Genomic DNA, 26,129 nt, shown 5'->3' with positions numbered 1-26,129 from the left:
GTGTTTTGCTCAATCTCTCACTCTCTTGCTTGCTGGCTCTGATGGAAGCCAACTCCTGTGCTGTGAGCTCCCCCACAAAGTGGTCCACATGACAAGAAACTGAGGGAAGCCTCCAACTGACAGTCAACAAGGAACTGAGGCCCTCAGTCCAAGAGCCCACAAGGAAATGAATTCCTGCCCACAACCATCTGAGTAAACTTGGGAGCAGATCCTCCCGCAGTTGGGCCTTGAGATGACAAGAGCCCTGCTGACACTCTGAATGCAGCCCCACCAGAGACTCAGATCCAGAGGTCCCAGCTAAGTTGTGTCAGATTCCTGACCTACAGAAAATGTGAGATAATAAATGTTTTGTTGCAATGAATGATTTCCTATGCAGAAATGGATAACCAGAATATCATTTTTTTTTCTCTGAAATGTCCAGATTCATCCTACTTGGTAACAGCCACACAGCAAATTATTTAACAATCAATCCTTTGACCCAGAAATAGACAGCTACCTCGTGCTCGGCGAGGAGTGCTGAGGGGATGGCCATTGGTTTCACACCAGCCCAAAGGAAATATATGCATGGATTCCACATTCACGATAAATTCAGGTATGGGTTTCTTAGAACCTGTTTAGATTTAAAAAAAATTTTTAAAGACTATTAAATAGCCTTCTTCATAAACTACTTTCTAGACAATGTTCTAGTAGACAGTGTTCTACTGTTGCAATAATACAGACACAAAGTCTCTTAAGCAAGTTCCCTTTACACAGAAGTCATACTTTTTCATGTGTGACAAACATTAAGAGAAAAAGCAAACTGTCCCCCAAGCGTAACTGTATAAAGACCAAAACAGGTAGTCAATGTACAGGGTGACCCTTAGTTAGGGAACAGCAAATAAGCACCTAGAACTACCAGTAATATCATTCAGATGGTTGACAAATATGGTCGTCAATTCCATGAAATAACTGGAAAATAAAAGGCAAACGTTATAGTTCTACTCAATAAAAACATTACTTCTGGTACTCAGGAACAAACCAGAAGTTAGATTGGTGGGCTCAAATCAGAAAGTGATGTAAACAAAGTTGCTCAGCAGAGGTTGCATAAACATGTACATCCAATGCTGTCCATGACACCTATGTTAAAGGCCGATTCTACAAACCGGGAACAACAGTAAGTACCGAGTCTGACTATTCAGCAGTGAATAAAAAGAAACCCAGGCATAGTTAGCTGTAGTGCTGAGTACTCACATACTACTTTCTGTCCACAAACCTGTCCCATCACTGAATATTACTTTTAGCATAATATATCTTTTCAATTTTACATACTTTTTGGTTCTACTGGTTGGGGGCAACCAAAATATAATCTCTCGAATAAGCTAGTTACTAATGCTCATGCTCATGTATTTTGGTCACATCAAAATACATGCTATTTAACCTGTATTTTTCCATTCAAGAAAACAGGGGCCCATATAAGTGAGGGCTTTTATTCGTATTCATTTCCTAAAATTTGAAGGTCAAGGACAGGAAGATGAATTTTTAGCTCAGAGTCTTACATTACAAATTAGAAGTCTCTGAACAAGACCCCTATTTAGCTAATCAATTAAGTTTAACAAGCCACATTACAGGGGTAAACAGGAAGGCAAAGAAGAGTGGTCAGACGAAGGCTTCTCAGGGGTGTTGACGCTTACCCTCCAACTGGAGCCACAGGTAGGAGCCTCTCACTGCAGTAATGGTGGCAACGCACACTTCTTCAGGGAGAAGAGGGTTCACTGCCTCAAGCTTCATGTTCTCCTTAAATTCATGCTCAGAAATTGACTAGAAGATAAATTAATCAAATACATACTCAGTATTAACTCACGTGCTCATCTGAGAGAACTTTCCAAGTAACAGTTAATCCTAGAGTAACTCCTCTATCCTACACCCCAGGGTAACTGTCCCTTCCCCTCCTACAGAAGATAAGATTTATCCTCCAGAGGGTAAAACATCAGATCCCTGGGCAGGAGGACACAGGAACTATTGAGGGCATGCATGCTGTCCAGAACAGAGATTAGCATGTGGAATGCTGAGGCCCAGTCCCTGCTTCTACCCTCCATGCAAGCAAATGGAAGAGACCTCTTGTGGCAATATGAAGCACAAGAAGGAACACATAAAGATATGGATTTAGGTTTCCCCAACAAATGGCCAGACAGATCTTACCCAATAGGGAAGTTCAAGGTTGACAAGCCCCACCCACATGCTCAGAGCTTCCAGTCAGCTTTTTCTTTTAGTCTCCCATTTCTTAAATATAAGCAAGCAAATTCCACCAAGGAATTACCAGATATCTAAATATATGAAAGCTAGAGACCAAAACAGACAAAACAAGCAACTTGGAGAAAACAGATTATGCAAGAAAAAAACTCACAAAAGGTGGGGGTAATTAACATCCTCTGAAAGATGAGAAAAACTATTGCATCTTTAAAATAAGAACAGTATGTTATTAAAAATATTCAGAAATAGTTTTTAAAAATTAAAAATGTGATATCAAAAATTAAAAACTCAAAATAAGGGTTGAAAGATAAAGTTTAGGAAATCTTCTAGCAAGCAAAGCAAAAAAAACCCCCTAAGAAACAGGAAAAGCAGTGGGGGCGGGGAGGGTGCGGCAGAATTGGAGGCCTGGTCCAGAACGCCACCAAAATGAGAATTCCAGAAGGAGAAGAGAGAAAAAGAAAAGGAAATCAAAGAAGAGATCCAAGGGAACTTCCCAGCACAGAGAGGCGCAAGCTTCCAGAGAGAATGTGCTCTCCACGCTCCAGCACATGGGTGAAGACAGGCCAAGCCATGGCTTGACACTGAAAAGGAGTGACAAAAGAGACTCTATAACCTTCCAGGGATAGAGAAAAGGGCAGGTCATATATGAAAGATCAAGAATAAGAATGGCTTTCAACTTCTCAATACCAACACTATAAGGTAGAAAACAACGGAGGTTTTCAAAATTCTAAAGTGAAATAACTTCCATTCTAAAATTCCACATTGAGCCAAACGATCAGTCAAGTTAGTAGAGTGAACATATTTTCAAACACCAAAAGTCTACTAACACTTACATCTCTTGCATCCCATTTCAGGAAGCTACTGAGAGACAGGCTCCATCAAAACAAGGGAATAAACCAAAAAAGAAGAGGCCATGAGATATATATAACAGGAATCCCAAGTCCTAAGAAGAAGGAGAGGCAATTCCTTGGGTGACACAGCAGAGCAGTTTCCAGAATTAAAACTACATGGCAAGCCAAGACAGTAACCTGTCTAAAAAGAGGTTGCTAAGAGGGGTGTCTCTAAAAAAATATATTAGACATGACAGATTTCCTGATACGCTAATAGTCTTGAGAATCTACTGGAAGGTGTGGGAAGAACTAGTATTATAAGCAAAGAAAACTAGGCTATGAAAAACAAGGCAATTATTAACTTGAGGACAAATAAAAGAAGAAAACAATCACAAAATACTACACTGCTAATCTGTGAGTAACACCTAAATGCCCATGATAATGTAAATACTCAAATTCAGACTTAACCAAGAATTGTATTATCACTCTAATAGGAAGAGGAGATAGGTAAGACAGAGGAGAAAGGTAAGGTAAAATAGCTAGATTACTCACTTACCGTAATATAGAATTGAGAGACACATCTAAAATTAACTCAAAAGATAGCAGCGAATTATAAGTGAGGAAGTATAAATATAAGAATAACAAACAGTGAGAAGAATAGGAAGTGAATACTTCTGGGAAGGGAAGCCATGGAAAGGGACAGAGAAGGAAACTGTTGTTTTATGTTCTAAGCTTTTTACTGCTGTTTGGCTTTGTAAATCATAAATAAGTTTAATAATTTTCTCTCCTTAATATTTCATCATTTTTTCATATTAATGGACCATCAAAACAAATCATAAACTAAAATTTTAAATTCACATGATTTCAGCTAATAAAAAAAACCAAACTGATAAACTGTTAAGCTAATTAAATTAACAAATTAACTTCCGCAGCAAATGAAATTTTCCTTGGACAATTTTATTACAATCAACAAGAGGCGTTTTGGGGGTGCATGAGAGAACTGGCTTCAGAGTAAACATCATTACAGCAAGGGAAGCACAGCAGTCCCCAGCAGCCCCGAAGCAGTGGCCCTGAGGGGACAGGATTCTCACCGGAGGGAAGCACCTCTGGGGAGCAGCTTCAGCACCACACTGTTTGAGGTAGTCGGCCCAATCAAAGTCCTGGCCTGGGTAGCCTAGGTAGGGACAAAAGAGCAATGATTCACACCTCACGTGCCTGCCTGGCTTTGCCACTCTGCCAGGTGTCCACCCACAACTTCTAATTTTGCTAATTTGAGGACTTTGATCATTTTAGAGAGGGGAAAAAACACCCTATTAAATCCAAAGTATTAATTTTATAAAATAGAGCAACTCTGGATAAATTTTTAAACTCACACTTCAAATTAGGCATTTATTTGAACAATATTTTATATGATTAGTTGTTGACAATTTACCAAAAGAATTTAAGACAGTTATGACTGAATTTGATTTGTGCTAATAAATCCAGTCTCTAAAGGAGAGAGACCCAGGGTCTAAAGGAAAAGAGGCAACAAACAACCTAGAGCACTATTTAATCAGTGAAGACTTTTTTCTTTCGTAAAGCTATTCCCTTAAACATGTCTTAGCAACTACTAATATTCCCAGCACAGGTTTCAGATTCGTGTTCTATAGAGTCTCAGTGCTCTATAAGCTGAATCATGAATTCATTTCAGGAAAAAAGCTGAGCTTAATTCCCCACTTAAGTCTACAGGTTCTTGGCAGAAGCCCCTCTAACCTGACATCCTGATGGCACCGGCTCTGTGCAAGGAGCTGGACTGAGTCCGGCTGCCCCGCCGTGTCTGAGCTCACCTCCGCTCCCCAGAGCTCAATGTCCCACAGGCACAGAGCAGGCTACTCAAGAGTACACCAGCCTACAGCCAAACAGCCCCTGCAGTCACCTCCTCTGCCCACCTCAGACTGGCACCATGTTCTCTCTGCCTCCCCCTCAATTCCTGACAGTAAATTATCTACCATTTTTAATTACATAATCCACTACTTTCCTTCTATTGATATTCACAAAGACAGCTGAGTTGTCTACAACAATGCTGAAAGAGGTGATATCTTTAATAAATTTTTTTTTCTTCTCATGTAATGGCAGCGGGCAGGAGAAGGAACTTGGGATGTTCAGAGCTTCCTGCAAAGCAAGAACTTGCTCCTGTAGGTACGTCCCCCCAACCATCACCACCAGGCAGGCACTCCCACCGTCTGTTCACTGATGAGGGAGAACGTGGGGGGTTCTGTTACTGTTTTCCCCTATTTACTCATTGAAGGAACTACCATTCTCACTTTTGTTTCCCCCGTGACAAGTCCAATGCCTGGCTCAAAGCAAACATTCTACAAAATGTTTGTTGGATGAATGAAGGCTGAACAGAAAACAAAGGTTCAGAGTCTGTGACTCTTATTAACAGAAAAGAGAACTTCCAGCCCAGTGTTCCAGCAGTCACCATTTAGAAAGTGAAGCTATGTTTTACTAAGAGCTTACCAATGAAGTATATACACGGCCAGTCAAATAATCTGATTTGCTGACATAAAAATCAGATAAACACCTTACACTTCCAGATACTCTAAGTTAAAAAATACCTAAAATTTCAGCTCAAATAAGTCATATTTAGTAACCTTGATTAAAGGGTCAAAGATTAAATTTTGCAAAGTTGCAAACATGAGGAAAATGAGCTGCTACCTTCCTACTTACAGCCTGAGTTCTACTTTTGACCATAAATCTCCCTCTGAGGTCCAAAGAGTCTCCCTCTAAGAGGAGGCCCAGAAACCTAAAAATCAGTAATCTACCTCCTAATTCTGGCTCTAAGGCCTCTTCTCATAAATCAGCTCCCAAGACTCATTGCATCCTACCCTCACCCCTGTTGCCTCCCAGCAGACACAGATGGAATGAACTAAGGAAGCTGCATGGAACCCCAGGATGTTATGAAGATATTTATCAAGGTAGTAGGACATACTTTACTAGTTTTTTTTTTTTTTTTTGCGGTACGCAGGCCTCTCACTGTTGTGGCCTCTCCCGTTGCGGAGCACAGGCTCCGGACGGGCAGGCTCAGTGGCCATGGCTCACGGGCCTAGCCGCTCTGCAGCATGTGAGATCTTCCCGGACCGGGGCACGAACCCGTGTCCCCTGCATCGGCAGGCGGACTCTCAACCACTGCATCACCAGAGAAGCCCTAGTTTTTTGGTTTTTTAAAAAAATATTTATTTATTTATTTGGTTGCACCTGTCTTAGTTGTGGCAGGTGGGCTCCTTAGTTGTGGCTCGCCAGCTCCTTAGTTGTGGCATGCGTGTGCAATCTAGTTCCCTGACCAGGGATTGAACCCCGGCCCCCTGCATTGGGAGCGCAGAGTCCTAACCACTGTGCCACCAGGGAAGTCCCTATTTACTAGTTTTTAAGCTTAATTTATAACTTTTAAATATGTAGATACTGGAATCTAGGTCTTTGTTTACTCTTGTCTTGGGCCCCCAAAACATTAAGGACAGGATTGGGTGTGAGGAGAGAGGGGGACAAAAGATCCAGGTAAAGCCATCTGATAAATCTCATTTCGAAGCAAACAAATCAGAAAAGAATGAATACACACCAGGAGGGGGACTGATGTGTAAACCATTCTTCAGACCCCACTGCACAGGGAAAATACCAGGACTGTCAGCATGACACACGAAGGATCGCTGTGCACGATTCTCTGGTCGCAAATCATCCATTTCCACCAGAAAATACTTCTCATCAAAAACCTGTATGTATGATTTAACACATAAAATAGACAAAATTTTTTTTAATTGGGGTATAGCTGCTTTACAATGTTGTGCTAGTTCCTGCTGTACAACAAAGTCAATCAGCTATATGTATACATATACCCCCTCCCTCTGGGACCTCCCTCCCACCCGTCCCACCCATCTAGGTCACCACAGAGCACCGAGCTGAGCTCCCTGCGCTATACAGAAGGTTCCCACTAGCTGTTTTACACATGGTAGTGTATATATTTCAATCCCAATACGTGTATGTTTATGCACGCGTGTACACACACACGCGCGTCATTTCCTTGGCAGAGCTGAACATATTACAAAAGTTAATGGCCACATTAATAGTAACATTAAGTGTTTTTTTTTTTTTTTTTTTTTTTTTTTTTTTTTTTTTTTTTTTTTTTTTTTTTTTTTTTTTTTTTTGCTGTACGCGGGCCTCTCACTGCTGTGGCCTCTCCCGTTGCGGAGCACAGGCTCCGGACACACAGGCTCCGCGGCCATGGCTCGCGGGCCCAGCCGCTGCGCGGCATGTGGGATCTTCCGGGATAGGGGCACGAACCCGTGTCCCCTGCATCGGCAGGCGGACTCTCAACCACTGCGCCACCAGGGAAGCCCAACATTAAGTGTTTTTTAATACTACTACTAAGCACTCAGTAAATGTTATCTCTGTGTCAGGCGCTGTTTAAATGCTTTTTTTGTATTAATTCAGCTTTAATCTTCCTAACACTCTAACGAGGTACCATTATCAACCCCATTTTGCAGAAAAGGAAACTGAGTTTAAAAAGCAGTTAAATAACCTGCTCCATGTTACACTGACAGGAAGAAACAGAACCTAGATTTAAATCCAAGTTGTTGAGCTCCAAACAAGCTTAGTTCAGGCTCAGTGAGGAGTCAACTACACCAGTTTATTAGATCAGACCCTAGCCTAGTTTCAAATGCCAAAGAGAAGGTTTTATGAAACTCCCCTGGCTCCTTACCACCTACCCTTCAACTCCAGAAAGGACCTTCTGATCCCACTGCAGGTTCAGAATCCCTTCTTGTTCTTTTTTTCCCCCTCCTTTTGTGAAGTTACTCTTTTTAAAAAAAATAAATTTATTTATTTTGTTTTATTTATTTTTGGTTGCGTTGGGTCTTGTTGCTGCACGCAGGCTTTCTCTATAGTTGCGGCAAGTGGGGGCTACTCTTTGTTGCAGTGCATGGGCCTCTCACTGTGGTGGCTTCTCTTGTTGCAGAGCATGGGCTCTAGGCACATGGGCTTCAGTAGCTGTGGCTCGTGGGCTCTAGAGCACAGGCTCAGTAGTTGTGGCACACGGGCTTAGTTGCTCCGTGGCATGTGGGATATTCCCAGACCAGGGTTCAAACCCGTGTCCCCTGCCTTGGCAGGTGGATTCTTAACCACTGTGCCAGCAGGGAAGCCCCCTTCTGGTTCTAAGAATAATCATCTTCTAAGGTGAGGAAAATTTAAATCTCAACAGGTCAGACGATTCAGTGTCCACATAACTATTCCTCCTCTTGTCACACTTGACTTTTGGTTCTACTTTCAGTAAATGGGCTTCTGCTCTACTCTGAAAAAAGAAATCCTCTACCTTATGCCTCAGTTCTAGTTACTGAGTAACTGGGCCTTGACACCCTGCCCAGTTCTTGTGGTTACTTCTAACAAGAACCTCGCTTTTGTCAGTCTTCCAAAAGATTAAAGTCTGAATCTGGAATCCGTGGCTGGAGCAATCCTACTGGCAGATCTTGTGACACTAATCAACTGTTCCTCACACATCTGCTCACCCAACGAGCCCTGCACCTAGCTGGACACTGATGACACTGCCTGCCTCCAAACTTTTCAGATACCGTGGGCTACCTGCCGCTTAAATCTCCTCTATAGTTATGTACAGCTAGGCCTGCCCCAAAGAATGTGCACCCCACTACTCTGGTGCCCAGGCTTTGGTTAGCTGGGGCAACCAAGCTCTGACAAAGGAATGGGCCACAAAGAACCAGACATTACAAATGTAAAATGTGCACAGAACTAATTCTAGCCTCACAGCTTAGGAGAAACAATGGGTTGGATTAGTGGAGTTTGAAGATTAAAACACTACCAATTTCCTAAACCAGTCACCCTGACAAGAATTCTTACCAAGAGAGTTGCCTCCATTTTACCTTAACAATTGTAGCAGGAGAGATCCCAAAAGGAGACCAGGGATCCACAGCTTCCAATTTCATATTTACAGAGAATGAATGAGTGCCAATCACTTGTTTATCCTGAAATGCAAATGCCAAGAGTGAATAAAATATAGTATCTGCACATTAATTTTATACTCATATATAGCTGAATACTACTCTTAATTAAAATAATGGAACTGTCCAGCTTCTGGTAAATAATCTAATCCTATAATTGTCTTCCCAGCCTGGAAAAAATTATTTAGGGAAAAAAACCCCAAAGGAAGCACTCCTACTCTCTACATTCTGAACACGAGGCTCATACAGAGAAAAAACAAGTTTATTTTACAACAAGTCAAGGCTATGTAGTTAAGAGTAGAAAAGAAAAGACTCAAAATGCTTTAAGAGCTCTTCAGGAAAAAACCTAGACTACTTTTAGGAAAAAAGGACGATCATCACTCTAGCTAGCCTTCAAACCTCTTCCCTCCTTCAGGCATCACAGCACTCTCACTGACACCAGGGGTTATTATATGCTTTGCCGCCCCCCATATTGCTTTACTCTACTGTGAGAAGATAAGTACCTATCTACAACATTTTTGTTTTTACCTTAAATAAGTAAGATGGTAATGGCTCTTCCTCCTCCTCTTTCACTTTGGCCAAGATCTCTTGCCACTCAACTTCAGTTTTCAGATGTCTGATGGCTTTAGTTAAAACAAGACAGGATGCTTTAAGTGATGTGAGAACTTACACATTTTATAACTGCTCTGAAAGCATTCACATAAAAAAGTCACTTTCCACTGGGAAAAGGAAGGGGTTCAAGCCCACTTATACCATCTTTACTCAGAGAACTTATAACTTTAACTTCAGTACCTTGTCTCCTCTGTTCAGAACCTAGGTAGTGGTTTGGTGAAAATACCTACAGTAAGATCATAAGGATTGCTGTTGTCCACAAAAATAATATAATATAGCATCCAAATTGGGGCACATAATAATGAATGTAAATTGATTCAAACATTAACTGTTTTAGTATTATTGGGATATGTTTTAATCAACAACTTGCTTTGAACTCAAGACTTGTCCTATTCCTATAACTATGTACATGCTACCTAGAGAATTTTTCTTCAGTTTTGGTAACGGATCAGTATGAGTTGGGGCAGAAGTCAGTAGAAGTTGGAGCAGAAGGTATATCAATATGTGTGGCAAATTACTAAGGCAATAAAGCCAAAAAAACACACAAGGAATTTAACTGCTCCATATACATTTTTTCAATATCTCTATTATGTAAACTAACAAAGGCTTCCATAATATGCAGAATAATGTATTTTTCAGTCTCACAGATATTAATAAAAATATAATAAACAATAATGTAATATTAAAAGAAAAATGTTATATTGCTCCTCACCTGATGGGGGCTGAAGCTCATAACCCTGTTGAGCAGCCCAACCAACATGATGAAGAAACGGATCCAAGTAATACAACCAATGTTCAAAATTATCAGAACTCTCAAGTCCTTCATAACGCAGCTTCAGCCTTCCTCCAATGTTGTCTACTACAGTAACAATCCAAGTACTTAAAGAGTCCTGGAAAGCTTGACATTCTAGCCTGGAACCTGGAGCAATGAGATCTAAAGGATTCCTCCCATTACGGAGCTGTAGGTAAAAAAAGCAAAATGATTATATAAGAGAGGTAACATAATATTTTTAAAATCAAGTTTTAAATGAACTCAAATTAGCCTTTATATTTTTACCCATCCAAAGCTAGTGACACTGAACTGTCTAATATCATACAAGTCTCTATAGTATTATTTCTGGTGATATGAAAATATTTATCTTCAAGAAAGATTTCTATCTCTAGGACTATGTTATAGTTTCATCTAGAAAGAATATTTAAAATATCATCATTACTTAGTCTCTGTAAAAGCAAGTATGATCATCATTTTTTAAAAAATCAAATATGACAAAAGTCAAAATCCCCCACAATCCTACCTCCAGGAAAGAACCATGATAAAACGCTTTGGCATATACTCTCTGAGAATGGGTTTTCTACACACAAGTCAACATCCACCAGTGTCTTTTCCTCTTTTGTATTTTTTGAAAAATGTATATTGTTTTTCAATGTGTTTGTCACTTAATATTTCACAGCTATCTTTCTATTATAGCACATATAAATCTCCCTCATTCTTTTAATCTGTTTTATTGACATTATGTATTATACATGGGCAGTAATTTATCCACTTATCTGCTGATGGCATTTCAGTTCTGATTTTTTTACTCATTTCACAATGATGTTCTTATAAATGCAATGAGTGTACTGATTACACTGAGGGAAAGGAAAAGTTTAATTCTCACTCTCTAGATACATATTAAAAGCTAGAAAAAAGAATAAAAACAAAGGCTGATTCAGTATCATCACTTAACCATTTCTTACTGTTCAAACTTACATTTTTTTCCTAATAAGAACTGCTCGGACTTCCCTGGTGGCACAGTGGTTAAGAATCTGCCTGCCAATGCAGGGGACACGGGTTCAAGCCCTGGTCTGGGAAGATCCCACATGGTATGGAGTAACAAAGCCCGTGCACCACAACTACTGAGCCTGTGCTCTAGAGCCCGCGAGCCACAACTACTGAACTCGCGTGCCACAACTACTGAAGCCCGCGTGCCTATAGCCTGTGCTCCGCAACAAGAGAAGCCACCGCAATGAGAAGCCTACACACCGCAACCAAGAGTCGCCCCTGGGCAGCAACAAAGACCCAACGCAGCCAAAAATAAATGAATAAATAAATAAATTTATTTAAAAAAAAAGAACTGCTCTATGACACTTACATATTCATATATATGCAAAAGAACACATGAACAAATGAAGGAACACATTCACAGCTAAAGATAAGAATAGCAGAATCAAGGTCAATGTACTGCAGGATACTTATTAATTCATTTGTTCATGATTTCATTCATTCATTCAAATGTTACTGAGTGTTTAGCTGGGCCCAGACTAAACATAATTAAATGAGTTAGAGTACAGGCATACATCTGAGATATTGCAGGTTCAGTTCCAGACCACTACAATAACGTAAATATTGCAATAAAGTGAACCATACTAATTTTTTGGTTTCCCAGTGCATATAAAAATAAAGTTTACACTATATTGTAGTCTATTAAGTGTGCAACAGCATTGTCTAAAAAAAATGCACATATCTTAATTTAAAAATGCAAAACAGGGGCTTCCCTGATGGCACAGTGGTTGAGAGTCCGCCTGCCGATGCAGGGGACACGGGTTCGTGCCCCGGTCCAGGAGGATCCCACATGCCATGGAGCGGCTGGGCCCGTGAGCCATGGCCGCTAAGCCTGCGCGTCCGGAGCCTGTGCTCCGCAACGGGAGAGGCCACAGCAATGAGAGGCCCACGTACAGCAAAAAAAAAAAAAAAAAAAAAAAAAAAAACAAAAACGAAAACCAATTACAATAGTAACATCAAAGATCACTGATCAGAGATCACCATACAAATATAATAATAATGAAAAGTTTGAAATGTTGTGAGAATTACCAAAATGTAACACAGAAACACAAAGTGAGCAAATACTGTTGGAAAAATAGCGCCGACAGACTTGCTTAAAGCAGGGTTGCCACAATGCTTCAATTTGTAAAAAATGCGGTGTCTGAAAAGCACAATAAAGTGAAGCACAATCAAATGAGGTATGCCTGTATAAAATATAAAGATCACCTAGAAACAGAGTGTTTGCCAATCAGTTTAAAGAGGAATTGTGACTGGATCACAGAATTAAATATAACAGTTAACACAATAAAACATTTAGAAGAAAATATAGGAGTAAATCTATAGGACCTTGGGTTAAACAAAGCCTTCTTAGATAAGACTCCAAAAGTACAAGCAACAAAAGATTAAAAAAAAAAAGAAAACGATAGATAAATTGGACAACATCTAAATAAAAAACTTTTGTTCTACAAACAATATCATCAAGAAAGTGAAAAGACAATCTACAGAATTGGAGGAAATATTTAAAAATCATGTATCTTGATCTAGACTAATCAGAATTTATAAGGAACTCTTACAAGCCAATAATAAAAAGATAAATAACCCAATTTAAAAATGGGCAGATATTTCCCCAAAAAAGCACATAGAAATATGCTCAGTATCATTAGTCATTAGGGAAATGCAAATCGGAGTGAGATATTACTTCACACCCACTAGGATAGCTATAACCAAAAAGAGAATAACGGGTGTTGGCAAGGATGTAAAGAAATTGGAACCTTCATAAACTGCATTTCACGTATGATACAAAGAATGTTGCTGGTACGACAGATAGTGACAAAATATAACTTAGAAACGTCATAACCAATAATTTATTTCACAAAAACAAGAAATCTATTTTCACCAACAAGCTCAAAAGCTATACTAATTTAAAAGAACTGCTGAAAGCAGGTAGGTGGTGGTCCAGTGTCTTCTGAGCAAAAGAAAAGGGGTCTCAAGTCGCATGGTGTGGGAGTTACAAATGTCCATGCTGAAGTAGAGTCAGCCCTTGCTCAGTTCCAAGGGAGAGCTCAAAATGGCCACATTTTCCAACTGCATGAAAGAATCTGGAAAACTAGATTTCATGTGTTTGCAACTAATTCAAAAACCTTTTACGCACTGAGCAAGCCACCAGTTTGCAACCTCTGAGGGTAAGTTTACACCCTCCAATACCTATGCCTATGTCTGTACTAATAATGCTGATCTGTCTTGGAGTGGTAAATGAGCATGCAATTTTAAGATTCCTTGGACAGGAAGACTGGAAGGGTTTTCCACACTGATTCTGGAAGCAATAATACTCACGCCCTCTAGCAGCGGAACAGGAGGACTACATGCTCCCATCAGGGTCTGCCGCAGAAACTCATCCCGATCAGACACTTTATCTCTGATGCCTAGATGAAGGAATCATACTGTCAGCCACAAAACACAGAGAAATTAAACTAAGCAGAATACAGAGAAACTAAACCAGTGAAAATGGTTCAGAGGTGCATCTGTCATTTTAATATTTAACAGCCCAACATATTGCTTCTTTGACAGCTTAAAAATAATCCTCCTCTAAACAGAGCTACTCCCTGGTTAGTTTAATAGGAGTTGTATCCAGAAAAAAGAGAATAGGCCCAACTCCCTGTTAGTATAATTTTATCCAAAAATGAACTACTTTATTTTTTACTATGGAATTTTTCAAATATACAGAAAAATAGAGAAAACAGTATAATGAATCCCCAGCTTCAAAAACTGTCACTTCATGGTCAATCTTTATATCCAGACCAGGAGCTGTTAGCAAACGATGAACTGTGGGCTAAATCTGGCCTGCTGTCTTTACTGTAAATAAAGTTTTAGTGGAACACAGCCAACATCATTGTTTAAGTACTGCTTTCACATTACAAAGGTAGAGTTGAGCAGCTGTGACAGAAACCACAGGGCCTGAAAAGCCTAAAATATTTTACTATCTGGTCCTTTACAGCTACTTTATCAACCCTGATTTATATCCTCACATACTCCCCCCACCGCAACCCAACCATGGATTATTCAGAAACCAATTCCTGATATCATGTAATTTCATCTAATATAATCTCAGTATGCATTTCTAAAAGAAAATAACTTTTTGTATAACCACAATAACATCACACCTGTAAAAATTACAATAATTCCTTCATATCAAATATCTAGTCCATGTTCAACTTTCCAAAATGTCTCAAAAATGATTTTTTCAATGTTTGGTCAAATCATGATACAAATGAGAGCCATACATTGCAAATGGTTAATATATCAACTAAATCTCTTTTAATGTGTATGTATACCCCACACTCCCTCTTTTTCTTGCAGCATATTTGTTAAGACTCAACATTTTGTCTTATATAGAGTTTTTCAGAGTCTGGTTTTACTGGTTGCCTCCTTGTGGTAACCAGTTGCTCTACTGTCCTTTCCATTTTCTATAAATCAGGATTTAGATCTAGAGGCTTGATCAAATTCAGATTTGGCTCTTTGGGGTGGGGAGTAAGATTACTTCGTAAGTGGAGTTGTATCTTTCCACCAAGAGGCACATTGATTCTATTCTGGTTGTCTCTCGTTCTGTGATGTTAGCAGCTTTTAATGTTCACTACATAGATATACTGATTCATTAGGGGCTAAAAATGGTGATATTCTATCACCCCTTCTTCATTTACTAACCAAAATACTTCTATAAAGAAAAATTTCTCTTCTTCTACTATTTGATCACAAAAAAGAAGGCAGGATATATGCTTGATTTTCTTTATTCTTTCTCTGTATTTACCAGCCTTCAAAATTATCAGTTGGTTCTCTAGCATCGTCCCAAGGCGACCAATGAGGGTTTTGTTTAAAAGATTCACCATGAAGTTACAAATTAAATCACATATATGTTTCAGGCCATTGCAGCTGCTGTCCTATTGATGCTCAAAGTGTCTCATCTTTAAGAAGAGGGGGTCTCTTCAGGTTGGCTCCTGAGTCCTTTGACATAACCGTAGTAAATAGTTATTGATCTCTTTTTCACTTTTGGTATAAAAAGATGTTCCGTGCTCCACTTGTACATTTCCTGCCCCCGTCCAGCTTTATCCCACAATACACAAATAATAATTTCAAAATAACATCAACTCTACCACCAACAATATGATTACTAAAAACAGCTTGAGCTGTTGTTGCTACTTCGGCAATTTTTTTGGTTCCTTTTGGCATAGCCTTACTAGGGACATACATTTAAATTACTGTATTTGAAAGTCACTGAGATAGTTGTTCTCTGGGTAGTTACTTCACAAGCTCCATACACAGGTTTCTTTATTTGCTTCTGCATTTGTTTTTTTACAAATTGTTTTTTTTTTTTTTTTTTTTTTGCGGTACGTGGGCCTCTCACTGTTGTGGCCTCTCCCGTTGCGGAGCACAGGCTCCGGACGTGCAGGCTCAGCGGCCATGGCTCACGAGCCCAGCCACTCCGCAGCATGCGGGATCTTCCCGGACCGGGGCACAAACCCGTGTCCCCTGCATCGGCAGGCGGACTCTCAACCACTGCGCCACCAGGGAAGCCCGCTCTGGAAGGATTTTATTCTACCCTTTTTCCCTCTTTTTTTTATTATCCTAACTTGACCTTGTATGAGACCCAACTGAAATCATTTTCTGTTGTTCATGTTTAAATGAGGTGAATTTTCCTATACTCTTAAGATGCGATAGTGGGCCAGGTAGCTTCATGTCTCTAGAGCTTCCTCTTACATTGTTTTTTCACAGAATGTTAATGGCAAGCTAGAAGCCCATCGATAACCCAGGACTCTAACTTCATTTCTAAATACCATCCTTCAAAAAACAAAATGAAACAAACAAAAAAACCTAGGGCTCCCTGGAGAAATGGCTGATTTCAGGGCTGAGGCAAGGAAAAGTTTCCTGAACAAGAAACTACTCAAAGAATAATGGGACATAGCAAAGGACACATTTGCCAGCTTGAAGGGGTGTCCACTGGCCAAATTTAGGACAGTCTGAGCATCAAAATAAATAATGATAGTAAGGATTACAATCCATTGAATAAAATAATACTCATGAGTCTATACTGACATAGATACATAAATACACACATGCATACATAAATACCTGTGTGTAAATGGTAGAAAAGAGAAAGCTCTTTCTATAGTAGAAAGCCAATTATGAAATAAAGAAGGAATTAGAAAATACCATTTGGTAATCATTAGAGTAATAACTGTTTCAGATAAAAATTATCAATGGATGCCAAAAATAGTGGGTGAAGTTTGAAGAGTAATGAGATAGTTACATAATCTCAAGCTATCTTCCCACAAGATACTTACTACTTAAAAACAGTAAAAGCAATTTTACAGTGGAAAATCTTGGCATATACCAATTTAATCAAGTGATGAAAGTTAATATCACAAGTTAGTTACAGGACAAACCAACAGCATGTGTCTCCTGATACGATGCACCAGAAGGACACAGCGTCACTTCTGCATTTTTCCTACCGAAAGTGCACAATCTGAATCTAAGTAAACATCAGACAAACCCAAATTGTGAGACATTCTAAAAAATAGCCAGCCTGTACTCTTCAAAAACGTCAATGCCAAGAAGGACAAAGAAAGGTTAAGGAAACTAAAAAGATATGACAGCTAAATGCACTGAATCCTGGACGAGGAAAAGACATGAGGAATAATGAACAGCACTCAACATAATGAACGTTCCTGGGAAAATCGGCCTGTACCTTTCAAAGATGTCAAAGTCATGAAAGTCAAAGAAAGCCTGAGGAACTGTCCCAGATTAAAGGAATCTTAGGAGACATGACAAATGAATGTTAACACATGATCCAGGATTTTCTTTTACTGTAGAAACATTTTACTATAAAAACATTATTGATAAAAACTGAACAAGGTCTATACATTAAATAACAGTATTATATCAAAGTTAATTTCCTGATTTTATTTTATTGTGTTCATGAATGTCCTTGTTTTTAGAAGTAAAGAGTAAAAGGACATCACATGTACAACTGACTCCCATGGTTCATTAAAAAAACCTGTGTGTGTGTGTGAGAGAGAGAGAGAGAGAGAGAGAGAGAGAGAGAGAGAGAGGATAAAGTAAATGTGGTAAAATGCCAACATTTGGGGAAAGTTGGCAGTAAGTGCCCAAGAATTTTCTATAATATTTTTGCAAATCTGAAGTATTTCTGTAAATCTGAAATTATAAAAAAATAAGTTGAAAGTAAAGCATATAAGGTCTGGAATTTTCTTAAGGTCTGTCTTTCCTTTCTGCACACTTATATGACCCTTCTCTTTCTTTTGTCCTATTGTCTCTGTCCTACTTAATTTGGATTCTACTCCCAGTAGGGCTCTTTCCTGAAAGGGAGCTTCAGTTGGTTTATTCTAAGGGTCCACAGGTCCCAGATTGCTTGTAGGTGATAGGAGGGAGGACGATATAATCAGAAAGAGAATCAATCTGGCCCAACGTACTCAAAGACAACCAGACCTACAAGTCTCAAACTTAAGAGAGCCTCACAGACCTACAGGATTATAAGCCACAGATGCTTCCTATGAATGTCATAAAAGCCTGAAGCTTAGTGGGCACAGAATATAATTTTTTTAAAGGGAAATGTAAATTATTCCTTATAAATACTGTTATTCAAAATGCTAACCCAAAGAAGTCAGGAAGACCTATGTGCTTGGGAAACTGAAAACCTAAGACTGTGGACAGCCCAAATTTTCCTACAGCAATACCACATCACGCCTTGATACGAAGTATCGCATTACCTTCCGGGGCTTCGAGGGTCTTCTTATTCTGCTCACACCACCCAATGGGGTAGAGGTCAGCCTTCCTGATGTCACACCAGAAGTCTGCTCTCCGGTCCTCCCCGTAGCCATCGTAGCGGAGGAGGAGCAACTGCTCACAGGTGGTAATGATGGTGGCAACCCAGTAGGTTTCAGGATCGGTTTTCACAACCACCTCCAGTTTCATCCCAGGAGCAAATCCATTCTGCAAACGTGTGTCCACCTGAACAGGGAAATGTTATTAACCACCAGAAAAACATCTCAAATGAATACTTCTTTGGCCAACATTCTTTAAGACTTACAATTCTGAAGCACTAAATGCAATAAAATCTTCTCAAGGGAAACCTGAGAAATTCAAACTCTAACTCACAGGAGTGATCCAAACAAAACAGGGACTAGCAATGCTGCTCTGTTCCATCTGACTTTGAAGGAGCTTTAAGAGAACTCAATATTCCACCAAAGCAGTCTATTATGATTATAGAATATGCTTTCTATTAAGTATACAAATCACTAAATGTTCACCATTTTAACAACCTTCAACACATTAAGTTTTCAAGAGTGATTTCTCGATCATTCAAAAGAAAATTTATGAAGCTAGAAAAGGTAAAGGACAAAAATAAGTTATATTGATAATAAATTAGTATAATATGTACCATACAAAAGGAGCCATATTTCCCAGTTTCCCTAAAACAGTCTGTGTTTACACCTGTTATTCCTGAATAATAATAATGCCTCTTATCTCTCTCAAAAGTGTCCTAATTTAGATGATAAATTATATGGTCACAAAGTTAGGGGTCTGCAATTCTGGAACTCCTGTATGTGTATACTAAAATTAAATAAATATACTATGGATAATGAGAGCCAGGTTTCTCACTGTGGGAGAAAGAAGTAAAAATAAGAAGAGGGGAATGGGACTTCCCTGGCAGTCCAGTGGTTAAGACTCCATGCTTCCACTGCAGGGGGCATGGGTTCAATCCCTGGTGAGGGAACTAAGATCCTGCATGCTGCACGGCACAGCAAAAATAATAATAATAATAAAATAGAATAAAATTTTAAAAAGAAGAAGGTAAAACCAGAATGAATCTTGTGGTGTTGATCTGAAATCAGAGGTGTGGATGCCAAAGTGACTATTACGACTACGATATCTGCATAATCTCAAAGGTTCTCTCCACAAAATTCTTCTTAGTCGCAAAGGGGAAAACAGTAACATTATGGTGAAGAAATCTGGCAGATGCCACCTTAACTAATGGATCAAAGTTAATATCACCAGTCCTAAAACATCAATATCATATACCCTTGATATCATACCAGAAAAGCACATCATCATTTCTATGACATTCTTGCCAAATGCATAAACTCAAGCTCATCATGAGAAAACCCAAACGCAAATTGAGAAACATTCTACAAAATAACTTGTATATGATATGCACTTCAAAAGTATCCAGGCCATGAAAGACAGAGAGAGAATGAGGAACTGTCCCACACTAGAGGAGACGATGAAGACATGACAACTAAGTGCAATGTGGCCATCATAACCACTGGAAAGTGAGGGGGCTCCTGGAAAGGAGAGGCCAGAGAGGGAAAGTCCACATTCCGTGTAAAATTCCTCCCCATTCTAATCACTAACCTGCTGCACTCCTGAAAAGTAATCACTATCCTTAATTATAACACTACAGTTTAACACTGCCTGTGTTTCAGCACTATGTTAGCAAAATTATGCAGTATGAATGTTTTTGTGTGGGGCTTCTCTTGCCCAACATTGCTTATGAGATTCATTTGTGCTGTTGCATGTAACAGTACTTTATGTCTTCTCACTCCTGTATAGTATTCCATTATACAAATATGCCATAATTTATCCATTCTAATGCTCCTCATAGTAGGCACTCTGGGTAGGTCACAGTTTTGGAAGACTACTGATAATATTCTCATAATTATATGAATAGTTTTGTATGTCATTTGATGCATACCTACACGGATTCCTATAATAAGACAAATATTTTCCAAAGTGGCTGTACCAATGTACTCTGCCAGTAGTATACAAGAAATCCTTCTGCCTTAACATTCTAACCAACATTACTGTATTTTCTACCTTTTTCATTTTAACCATTTTGAAACATGTATTATCTCACTGTAATTTTAATTTGCATTTTCTGATTATTAACAGAGTTGAGAATCTTTTTATTTATTAGCCATTTAGATTTCTTCTTCTGGGGAATGCCTAAATTTCTTGCCAATTTTTAATTGAGTCAATATTCTGGATATCAGTCTGGCAATTACTTGTATTACAAATATCATTTTCTTGATGGTGTTGTTTGATAAACAGAAGTTATTAATTTTAATATACTCTGATTCATCAATATTTTTCCTTTAAAAAGTTAATGGTTTTTCTATATTTTTAAACAAACTTTTCCCTATCCATAGAGGTCATAAGACATACTACTATATTATTTTCTAGAAGCCTTTTATATTGAGAACTAATATCCACCTTGAGTTAATCTCTGTGTGTGGTATTAGGTAGGGGTCAGGTTTTACTTGTTTGAATCAGTTTGTCAATTTCTACTTAAATTTTTTTTTGCTGTTTGACTTAGGTTGCAGTCAATCTACAGATCTGGGGAGAACTGACATCTTTACAATACTGAGTCTTCCAATAGATGAACAGGTATATTCCTTCATTTTAACTTATATAAGTAAAGATTTGAAGTTTCTTTGTAAATATTTCTTACATTTTATTCCTAGCTATTTGATTTTTTTATGTTATTGTAAATCACATCTTTCAGTTTCCATTTGTTTGCAGTATATAGAAATAAAAGGCTTTTTATACCAACCTTGTATCTAAAAATCTTGCTAGAATTACTCATTAATTCTAATAATATAGCTGTAAATTATTTTATTCATCTGCAAATGATGACCTTTTCCCTTCCTTCCTAATTCTTATACATTTTGTTTTTCTTACCTTATTATATTGGCTAGATCCTCCAATACAATATCAAACAGAAATCATGTTAACCAGCATGATTTTTGTCTTGTTCCATATTAAAAAGATGTATCATATTACCATTAATAAAGTTTGCTGTAGATTTTTTTATAGATACACTTCATCAAATTAAGGAAATTCCCATCTGTAGTTTGCTAAGAGTTTTATCGTAAGTGGATGTGGAATTTTATCAATAATTTTCTTTATATATTGAGATGATAATGTGATTTTTCTCCTTTATTCTACTACTATGGTGAATTATGCTCATTGATTTTCAAATGTTAAGCCACTTAAGCCATCTTGTATTCCTGGAAAAATCGACTTGTTATTAATGTACTATCCTTTTTAAATATAGCTACATTTAGTTTGGTATTATTTTGTATGCTATTTATGCATTAGTCGTCATGAGTGAGGTGTCTCTGTAATTTTCCTTTCCTGAAATATTATTAGATTTGGTATCAAGGTTGTGCTGATCTCTAAACAAACTGGTACCCTACAATCAATATGGGATAGAATGATCAGACAGAAAGGAAACAGAAGACTTGAACAAGATTATAAACCAACTAGACCTAACAGACATATAGAGAACACTCCACTCAACAACAAGAGAATACACATTCCTCTCAAATGTACATGGAACATTCTCCAGGATAGACCATAATTTTAGGCCAAAAACCAAAAATCAAACAAAGTATCTTTTCTAATCACAATGAAATAAAACTGGAACTCAATAACAGAAGGAAAACTAGAAAATTAACAAATACTTGGATATGAAACACACTCTTAAATAGCCAATAGATCAAGGAAGAAATTACAAGGGAAATTAGAAAATACTTTGAGACAGATTATAACAAAAATACATCAAACTTTATGAGAGGCAGCAAAAGCAGCATTAAGCGGGAAATTTGTAGCTGTATATGACTACACTAAAAAAGGAAGATCTCAAATCAACACCCTAACTTTACTTCTTAAGAAACTAGAAAAAGAAGAGCAAATTAAACCCAAAGCTAGCATAAGGAAGGAAATAATAAAGGTTAGAGTAGTGATAAATAAAATAGAGAACAGAAAAACAATACAGGACTTCTGGTTTTCAATTTGACATGTAAGGATTTTTGGATGTTGGAACTCCTGTCCTAAGAAGAAAAAAAACTTCAACAAACTAAAAATCAACAACTCTTCTTAGATCCAGCAGAGAATTGAGGTCATAGGGCAAAACTGCTGTGCTCAAAATTGGAGACAGACAGACAGATACAGAGAATTACAACATACTAGACAGAGCAGAAACCTCTGCAGGACTAGAACCAGGGTAGGAAACCTCAAACTGTATGTAATTAATGTATTGCTAGAGGCTCAGCATGGACAAGATTGAGAGGTAAAAACTCCATGGGGGCCCAGTCTCAGGGCGGCCCACGGACTTCTCTGAGTTTACCCCCCGAGGAGTCCTACCAGGTTTTCACAATAAAGATCAGAGAAAAATCTCCTAGTACTTCTGGCAGAGGGAAGAATAAAGTAGCATTGTGAAATACATACAAAGCATCCTGCTCTTCTTAACAAGACTAACCTTCAAGAAAAATTATTTTACTAGGTCCTAACCAACTAGAGTTTTACCAGAACTTTTACCAGAGTTTTCCTGATCTAAGGTAAGGGAAATACCCAACTCCAGCCCCCTCTAGCCTCCAAAATAGGGGAAAGGATATGCACAACTCAGGTTCACTAAAACACTGAGACCAAATCACAGGGCTAGAGAATGCTTTTGCTCTCCTCACACCACCACATCAAGAGGGCTCCTGTAAAACAGAGGAGACAAAATAAATGACACCAAAGTAAATTTTAGCCTCTGATACCTATAGCTACAAGAAATGGTAAAATCAACCTAACTTCTATCCAGGTAAACATAAAACACTAAAGACCTATTTATTTCTCTTCCTTTTACTCAGTATATTATGTCCAGCTTTCAACAAAAACCTACAGAGCTACTAAAAGACAAAAAACACAGTCTGAAGAAACAGAGCAGACATTAGAACCAGGCTCAAATATGGCAGAGATGTAACATACCAGGAATTTAAAACAACTGATTAATATGATAAGGGCTCTAAATGAAAAGAGTGGACAGATGGATGATGCAAGAAGAGAGAAACTCTGAGGAAAAATCAAAATGAAATGGCAGACACCAAAACCACTCTAACAAAAATGAAGAATTCCTTGATGGGCTCAACCACAAGACTGGGGTCAGCCAGGGAAAGAATCTGTGAGCTAGAAAAAATGTCAATAAAACTTTCAAAACTGAAAAGCAAAGAGAAAAAAGAATGAGAAAGTTAGAAGAATACCAAAGAACTGTGGGACAATTATAAAAAGTGTGACATACGTGTACTATAGATATTGGAAGGAAAAGAGAAAGAATAGAAGAAATATTTGAAGCAATAATGACTGAGAATTTCCCAAAATTAATGATACCAAACCACAGATCCAAGAAGTCCAGAGAATACCAAACAGTATAAATAACACACAAAAAATCTATACCTAGGCATAAGATACTCAAACTGCAGAAAAACAAAGACAAAGAAAAAACTCTTGAAAGACAGAGGAGAAAAAAATACCTTACCTATAGAGAAGCAAGGATAAAAATTACATCAGACTCCTCTTCAGAAAACACTCAAGTAAGAAAATAGTGGAGTGAAATATTTAAATTAAAGAAAAAAGACACCAACTTAGAATTCTGCACTCAGCAAAATAAAAGACTTTTCTCAAACAAAATTTGAGGAACTTTGTCGCCAGTATTATTTCTTGCAAGAAATATTAAAATAAATTCTTCAGGGAATTCCCTGGCAGTCCAGTGGTTAGGACTCCATGCTTTCACTGTCGAGGGCCCAGGTTCAATCCCTGGTCAGGGAACTAAGATCCCGCAAGCCACATGGAGTGGCTGGGAAACTTCATTCATTCATTCACTCATTCCTAAGAAGGAAAATGATATATGTCAGAAACTAGATCTACATAAAGGAAGAGCAATAGAATAAATGAATAAATATATAATAAACATATAAAAGAATCAATGAAGATAAATCTAATTTTTCTTATTCTTAATATATCTAACATATAACTGTTCAAACTAATAACAGCAACAAATTATTTGGTGATTATAGCTTATGTGTAAGTGAAACGAATGATAACAATGTTATAAGGCCTGGGAGGGAGAAATTGGGAATACTCTGATATTAGCTACTGGCACTATCCATGAAATGGTACAGTGTTACTTGAAAGAGAACTTGGGTTAGTTGTAAATGTATATTGCAAAAACAAGGGCAACCACTAAAAAAGTTTTTAAAAGTATAATGATGTGCTAAGTGAAATAAGCCAACATAAAAGTACAAATATTGTATGATTTCACTTATGTGCAATAGGCAAATTCACAGAGACAGAAAGTATAATAGAGGTTACTAGGGGCTGGGGGAGGAGAGTGGGAGGAGCCACCCAGGGGAGAAACCCTGAATACAGGGTTTCTGCCGGAGATGATGAAAAAGTTCTGGAAATGGAGAATGTTAGTGGTTGTACAACACTGAGGAAGAAGTTAATTTTTTTTTTTTTTTTTTTTTTTTGCAGTACACGGGCCTCTCACTGTTGTGGCCTCTCCCGTTGCGGAGCACAGGCTCCGGGCGCGCAGGCTCAGCAGCCATGGCTCACGGGCTCAGCCGCTCCACGGCATGTGGGATCCTCCCAGACCGGGGCACGAACCCGTGTCCACTGCATCAGCAGGCGGACTCCCAACCACTGCGCCACCAGGGAAGCCCCAGAAGTTAATTTTTAAAAAACCTTTAACATTGAAGGGTTTTCAATATGCATCTTTTAATTAATTGCAGTCTACTTACAAATAATACCATACTACTTCATGTGCTGCACAAAGATCTTACAACCATATACTCCCAAATCCTCCCTCTCATCCTTTGTGCTACTATAGTTACATATGCTATAAACACACAATATACTGCTACCAATTTTTTTGTTTGTTTCAAACTGGTATCTTTCAGAGACACTAAAAATAAGGAAAACAATGAACTTTATATCTAGCTACATCTATGCCATTTCTGTTGTTCTTTCTTTCTTTGTGTGGATCTAAGTTTCCGTCTTATTTCAAATTCCTTCTGCCTTAAGAACTTCCTAATACTTATTTATTTATTTATTTTTGATTTTTTTTTTTCCGGTATGCAGGCCTCTCACTGTTGTGGCCTCTCCCGTTGCGGAGCACAGGTTCCGGACGCGCAGGCTCAGCGGCCATGGCTCACGGGCCCAGCCGCTCTGCGGCATGTGGGATCTTCCTGGAACGGGGCATGAACCCATGTCCCCTGCATCAGCAGGCGGACTCTCAAACACTGCGCCACCAGGGAAGCCCCCTAATACTTTTTTGTAGATAATGAAACCTCTTAATTTTTGTTTTCCTGAAAAGGTCTATATTTCTCCTCCACTTCTGGAAAAAATTTCTGCTGAGGACAGAATTCTGGGTTGATAGGTTCATTTCTTTCAACACTTTAAAGATCTTACTCCACTGTGTTCTGGTTTGGATAGTTTCCCAAAAAAATTTCACTATAATTCTTATATTTGTTCCTCTATATGTAATGTGTCTTTTTTTCCTCTGGCTGCCTTCAAGATTTTCTCTTTCCCTTTGGATTTCAGCAGTCTGAATATGATGTGTCTGGATGCATTTTATTGATATTAATTATCCTGTTTTGCATTGCTTGAGCTTCTTTGATCTGTGGTGTAGTATCTTTGTTTTCCTTTGGAAAATTGTCTGCCATTATCCCTTAAAACATCTCTTCCTCACCTCTGCTCTTTTCTCCTTCTGAGATTCCAATTATGCACAAATTACACTTTTTCAAAAAAATATTGTCCACAGTTGGGTGTTCTAGTCTGGTT

General features: G+C 38.4%; 1 protein-coding gene across 1 annotated transcript in view; it reads right to left on the bottom strand.

The window, feature by feature from the left end:
• Positions 1 to 26,129, bottom strand: part of SFMBT1 (Scm like with four mbt domains 1) — a 127,169-nt gene that overhangs the window by 16,820 nt on the left and 84,220 nt on the right. The window contains 9 exon segments of the mRNA XM_081246337.1: positions 497 to 610; positions 1,671 to 1,797; positions 4,151 to 4,233; positions 6,655 to 6,805; positions 8,963 to 9,064; positions 9,569 to 9,663; positions 10,365 to 10,611; positions 13,788 to 13,876; positions 18,233 to 18,473. Of these exon segments, the coding sequence (XP_081102463.1) occupies positions 497 to 610; positions 1,671 to 1,797; positions 4,151 to 4,233; positions 6,655 to 6,805; positions 8,963 to 9,064; positions 9,569 to 9,663; positions 10,365 to 10,611; positions 13,788 to 13,876; positions 18,233 to 18,473 (1,249 nt within the window).

Source organism: Mesoplodon bidens (genome assembly GCF_964165515.1).
Source record: "Mesoplodon bidens genome assembly, chromosome: 10".
Classification (NCBI taxonomy): Eukaryota; Metazoa; Chordata; class Mammalia; order Artiodactyla; family Ziphiidae; genus Mesoplodon; species Mesoplodon bidens.
The sequence above is the reverse complement of the archived record's forward strand: the minus strand, read 5'-3'. Positions and strand labels throughout refer to the sequence as shown.